Genomic DNA, 6,631 nt, shown 5'->3' on the forward strand with positions numbered 1-6,631 from the left:
CATCTCATCAGTAACGAAAACACATGTTAAGTGGGATTAAGGTAAACTACCCTTTAATTGTACTGTATATAACACTTATAGATCGACCCCTCTTATCTGTCGCAATGCAAGTTAAAAATAGCCTACCACATGATCAAAGTCATGTGATACCCATCCTGACGTTTACTTTCTGAAGACAGCATAAGTTCGATACGATTCCATATGTTTTTAGGGCATTTAAAATAGAAAAAAATGGCAAAATAGAGACTTTTTGTTATCGATTTAAATATTTCATTTAACTTACTACCTGAAGCTCCGCACGCTACATGATTACATCCCAGACAACCTGACAAATGCTAACCTGCGTTCCGCCTTCCATGTGTTTTCAACAGTCTAAGTAAACTTATCCTCAGTACTTTTCGTTACATTCCACCACTGAGTCTAACAAACCCTTATGGGAGCTTGCATCAGATAACTTTTGAGATTGACCAATCAGAACACAGCTTACCAAATCGCGACAGTGCACATTCGCACATCCCTTATGAACTTTTTATCTCCAAAAAGATTGTACCCGAACGATTCTGAATGTTATTTAACGTACGATCGCTTCCAGGTGATGCACACGGCGTACGTACTGTTACAACGGTGAGTAAACAGTCGATGAAAATAGTGTTTCTGACAACATTCCAGGATGTTAATTTGCGGAAATATTAGCAAATGGTAACAATGTCAACAGAAACCCAAAAGCGTATATACTGCAGGTCAAATAACTGTGGTATATGCTGATTTTTGTTTGTGGAGAGATCTAAGTCAGTGACCTGAATATTTTAAAAGTTCCTCCGATCCCTAAATAGTACCCATTGTCTGATTGGTTAAATCTATTTAACCGTCTCGCATTTGATTGGACCATCATTGGTAGCTCAAAGGTTACCTGACGCGACCTTCTACTGGGTTTTGTTTGACTCAGTGATGTAGTGTAACCAAATACTCTGAGACGAAGTTTACTTAGACTGATGTTATCGGTACACTTATATGTTATGATAATTCACTGTTATTAGTATTGACTGTTGTCTTATTGATATGCGTGCGTGAAAAGTTTTGGCTTTCACTTAATTTTCACATTTTGTTTGATCCAGTTAACCGGACGCCTCACTATGCGGACAATTTTGGAGTGAAACCAAAACGTCCGGATAAACGGGGTTTGACTGCATATAAAAGAACAAAATTCACTCCCATTGTGAATGCTGACTCACTCTGATGAAGTCAGAAATATGGAGATATCACTGTGAGGATAAACTTATCAAAGTTGACCTTTTGAGGAGTTTTTTGCAATTTTGGTAAATTTTGTTTAAAGGTGAAAACTGACAGCTATATTTTGTCAGTATCATCTGCATGTATCTGTTGATTCCATAAAAAGAAGATGGAAATGTAGGTCAATTCAAACTTCAGTGATCAAGTACTGGTATTATGGGTATGTTAAGTCAAATTAAAATCTGCACTTTTTATGGACTGAAGTGTAAAGTCTGAGATTCACAAGAGAGCCAGCATGATTTTCATTCAATTCTCATCATTTATGAAATTTCATGCTAACACATGGTCACGTGACATCTCCCTGACGTGTTTCGGCCGAGTCGTCTGAGGGATTCATATCTGTAATGTCTACAATGTAAACTACTTACAGTGATTTTAACTCTTGTAAAAGTTGCAGCCTGTCACTTTTGTGATGAATCAATGTGTGAAATACTAGGGAAGCACTAGTCCAGCTCTGTGCGCAAGCACTACAGCCAGGTATTGGCAACAACTGGTATGCAGTGATAACTGGTCACTAGCCAGTAGGCAAATGGAAGTATGTACTCAGCTCTGACCTGTTGTCACACTTAAATAATCACCATAACAGCTTTCCTTTAGAGTGTTTACATTATCAGTAACACAAACTAAACTGGAAGTAGGCCAATGGATAGTTCTGCACAGCAAGTCAGAAAGTATTAAAATACAGTAAACAGTAAGGATCTTGTGCTTAAAATTGCAAAACCCCAAGATAGCTGGGATATATCAAGAAATATATGCTCTCCATATCTAAATTCACAAAATACTTTTATTTCATACCATTAAAACCTCTAAATACATAAATACAGATCAAACATGTTACTAACTATCAGGTTACTGTAGGTACCAAAACAAAAATGTCTCCTGAATTTACATTTGGGGTAACTTACCGGACCATTTTAACTCCAGTACATTCCATGACATTAGAAATAAGTCTGTAATACAATGAATGTGACAACAACTTACCTTTCAGAGGTGGCAATTTCTGCAGTTCTCTGTTTTTGGAAACATTGAATCGTGAAGAGTTTTGTCTTTTGTCCTTCTTGACGTGAGGAGGTCCTGTGAACTTGATCTTGTTTATTTGGGCTGGAGGTGGATGTGTCTCGTTATTCTGCTGAGCTTTCTTTTTGGCTGTCTGTAAAGGAAACATTATTTATTGAGACTCGTTCGCGATGAAACGTGCTGTAATAGATCACACGACAGGATTTATAGGAAAATACAGTCGATAATCTTCATGGCACTCGATTTTAGAAAAGTTGGCCGCCATCTTGGATATCCATGTCAATATGGCTGCCTACTGCTAAACAGTGATCAACATCGGGTCACTAAACGCACACTCCTACCTCATTTTCCGCATTCTCTGAACCTTCTTTACCGCCAGCTTTGGAACTTCCCGTTGTCTTGGTTGTCGTCTGAAATGCCAAATGACATATTAGAAGCACCGATATCTAAATTAGTGCCTAACAACCTACCCACTCCTTCAAATTTTGACAACAGTAATATGCGGGAACACTGCCATCATTTGCGCGATCGCCACGTAAAACGTGTTCCATTGAATGCAGTAAGTTTCTAGCATGATAAAATTTAACGTACCTTTTCTTTCTTAGTCTTATTTGGCATGTCTAGCGGCGACCTGTACCCCAGGGAAGGTTGATACTCTATTATCGACGTACTCAATCGCCTCAACACTAAACAAGGAAGGTGATTGGTCTATTTAGGTCACATGGCTTTCGAAGGCTCTGCCGAAATCATGTGACAACCAAAGCAAAAGTTTGGAAACGTCAATAAAATAAATGAATACATAATATTATCGATGTGTTAGAGAAAGTTAGAAATGTTTTGATACTAATATAATATTTTCAAAAAAGCGAGTAACAGTTTTAAACAACTGGACTTTTTTTAAAAGTGGAAACCAACATTGCAGCAACATGAGTTTTCGTCAGTAACCGCAAACGTGACTCTTCTCAAATGGTATTTATTTTATATTCAAACGGCTATTTTTACGTACCAAATTGACTGACGTGATTATAGGCATCGTTTTGCAGTCTGGCCAGATAAAAAATTGACTGTCAAATGATGTTGTCAATAAAGGACATTGGAGGTGTTCTAGGATATATTGTAGCACCGTCACATACACGGTTGAAATAAGCATTCCTGTTTGTGTACACACTCTTTGGTGGATCCAGAGGGGGTGGTCGGAGGGGTAGTGGTGGGTTGTTCAGAGGGTTCGAAACCACCCCACCCCCACTTGAAAATGACTCACGATGACATTGATGGTGGTTTTGTTTTTGCGTTAGCGGAGCCAATTCCTGAATCCGCGCATGCACATTTGTAATATTAATCTTACAACACAAACACCCCTACGTTTAGAAAACAAACCTTTAATATAGACGGTTTCGTTTCAGATACAATGGCATGTATCTGCAGTTAAAAGTATCTTAGAAGTAGATGCAGCTAGAAGTATCTCAAATGAGGTCACGCACATGCTCTAAAACGGTATACGAATTTATAACTATATAAAGTTTCGCCATCTCTATAATACCGACTTCTAGAGTGCCACTAAAATAAATTACTGAATATGTTGTTCATCCATATTGTTATCCTGCATGACTTTATTCCCGAACTTTCATTTTTAATACGAAAAATATATTCTGATAAACAAGTACACGTTTTCAACAGACCTTCCTCACGAATGTGTAAGGTAGATGCACACGTATGTCAAGGTTTGCATCAAGAGATGTTTTTTCATGTGTTTTTCCCCCATTATAGCCGTACCCGTGAAGATCCAGGCAAGTCTTCACTAACCCGTGCTTGTCGTAAGAGGCGACTAACAGGACCGGGTGGTCCGACTCGCTGACTTGGTTGACACATCTTATCGCATCCAAACTGCATAGATCAACGCTCATTCTGTTGATCACCGGATCGTCTGGTCCAGACTCGATTGTAAACAGGCCATATACATTTTGTTGGAATATGTCTGATTGCGGCATAAAACAACAAACCAAGCAACATTATAGTTGTATATTGTTGTACCAGCTATGCACGTTTCCGCTGTACAAACTATGAAGATATGAATACATGTAGCTTATATTTGTCAACAGGAAGGTATATCGCTTATTCACAAGCAGTCATATATCTATTTACACAAGTGGTCTAAATGTCATCAGTTTCCCTGTATCGGGCATGATATATGGCCTTCCTGTTAGATATGAACAATCTGGAGTACATAACATTTTTTGAGACCAGTCCTTGGACAGATTATATATAAGTATATGATATATATCATTCAAAACATGTTGGGGATATTGGATTTACAAGATTGATAAGAGCAAACGATGAAGCCAAGGAGGAAACAGATTATGAAGAGAAATGGTATAAATAAATAAAATAATGCTTCACGTCGTTCATAGAGTGTATCCTCTCATAAAGAAATGATGTAACCTGCAGTTAAATCCTTTCCTGCACACATTAACTTGAGCCTGAAAAAACTTTGAAAGGGATTTGAAAGGGACTCATTAGTGTTCCGACTGGACGTGGTCTCAATATGAACGGACCAGTATTTCCCCGACTGGCGTGGTCTCAATATAAACATAACAGTATTTCCCCGAATGACGTGTTCTCAATATGAACAGACCAGTATTTCCCCGACTGATGTGGTCTCAATATAAACATAGCAGCAATTCCACGGCCGACGTGGTCTCAATATAAACGTAGCAGTATTTCCTGTTGTCACCGCAGCCATATGTCCTTCCAGCTGGGCCCTCGCCTGTGAGTGACGGTATTGCCTGGAGTAACGACATTCCCTCGTGTGCTGAGAGTGAGTGAGTGAGTGAGTTTAGTTTCACGTCGCTTTTACGGTTATTCCAGCAATATCACAGAAGAGAACGCCACAAACGGGCTTTCACACATTGCACCTATGTGAGGAATCGAGCCCGAGTCTTCGGCAAGACGAGCGAACGACTTAACCACTAGGCTACTTCACCATCCCATGTTGTTTCTTGAACTGTACAATACGTTGGTGTACTTAGAACGATAAAAATGCCCTTGCTGTAGCTTTAAAGTATGCTGTTATGTACAAACAGTTTTAGCGAACTTAACAGACGAACCCTTCGTCTCTCATTCTCTTTCTACAGAGGTTGCTTGTCATATCTTCCTGCGAAGTCACCAAGCCTTACCACCTGATTTTTTTTAAGTTGACAGGGTGTCAGAGAAACCCTAAACGGAATCTCAAGGCATATTGTACGCCTTTCCGTGGGGGCTCATTGCTTGCTTGCATGCATGCGTGATAGACATCATGCCAGTCGTATTCCCTGTGAGATTGCGTGCACGTCTTGCCTATATATTGACATATTAATATGTAATGTGTAAATTTCTATCAAACTCTGCATGACCTTCGAAAGCACGGAGGGTAACATTACATTCCAAATGCATCAGGCAGAAGTTCACTGAATATACATTCATTCGAATGATTGTATTCCTAACGTTCGCGTTTGCACATATGTGCAAACCAGGACATGTATATATCCACAGTTGCACGCACCCATACCCCCGGCCTGCCTATCTGTATTGATGGGAAACCTCTAATGTGTCCCTGGACCACATTATTATCCATACTCTCTGGCAATGCTAAAGTGCCAAATAAAGCAAACCTAGATTTGCTCACTTTTCAGTAAAAATGGTTTATATGTCACTGTCAAAAAATTTCCATACGGGGATTAAGGGATTAAGCGTTAGTCTGGGAGACCACCAAATCACCTGAATGTTTGTCCAAGCATATAGTGAGACTCTCTCTCTCTCTCTCTATCTCTCTCTCTCTCTCTATCTATCTCTCTCTCTCGCTCTCTTAATCTCTCTCCCCATGTCTCTAGCTCACTCTCCGTGTGCAGTTCCGTGTTTCATATATTCATGAACATTTCCTGACGATTGTATAATGACAATGAAACTAACACACGGACATCGAAATTGATTTATTGATTTACGCCGCACTCAGCAATATTCAAGTCATATGGCTTGTATAAAAACGGACCAGACAATCCAATGATTAACAGCATAAGCATCAGCAATTAGGATGCAACGACATGTGTTAACCACGTCACTGAGTCTGACCACTTAATCCCATTTGTTGTAATTCAGATATGCAATCTATTTCATCGCAATCTTTACGTGAAATATTTAAATAATACATAAATATGTGAATATATGATGGATGTTCGTGGAGTTAGTCTTTACAGTAATTTGCAGTTTTTGTATGTTATTTAACAAACGAAGGGGTAGTTTGATTCTCATGCTGTTCATTACTGGATTGTCTGGCACAGACTCGATTATT

At 39.1% G+C, this 6,631-nt stretch overlaps 1 protein-coding gene across 10 annotated transcripts in view; it reads right to left on the bottom strand.

The window, feature by feature from the left end:
- LOC137293622 (serine/threonine-protein phosphatase 2A 56 kDa regulatory subunit delta isoform-like) overlaps positions 1–3,013 on the bottom strand; it is a 48,900-nt gene extending 45,887 nt beyond the window's left edge. For 4 of the 10 annotated variants that reach the window (XM_067824273.1, XM_067824271.1, XM_067824276.1 and 1 more), the window contains exons 1-3: positions 2,899–3,013; positions 2,649–2,717; positions 2,272–2,440 (exon numbers count right to left, since the gene is read on the bottom strand). In XM_067824273.1, the coding sequence (XP_067680374.1) occupies positions 2,272–2,440; positions 2,649–2,717; positions 2,899–2,925 (265 nt within the window). In that variant the 5' untranslated portion in view covers positions 2,926–3,013. The remainder of the gene's footprint in view (positions 1–2,271; positions 2,441–2,648; positions 2,718–2,898) is intronic. The other 6 variants (XM_067824280.1, XM_067824275.1, XM_067824274.1 and 3 more) reach the window with 2 other exon arrangements.
- Positions 3,014–6,631: the final 3,618 nt, after the last annotated feature.

The sequence above is a fragment of the Haliotis asinina genome, chromosome 8 (genome assembly GCF_037392515.1).
Source record: "Haliotis asinina isolate JCU_RB_2024 chromosome 8, JCU_Hal_asi_v2, whole genome shotgun sequence".
NCBI classification, from domain to species: Eukaryota; Metazoa; Mollusca; class Gastropoda; order Lepetellida; family Haliotidae; genus Haliotis; species Haliotis asinina.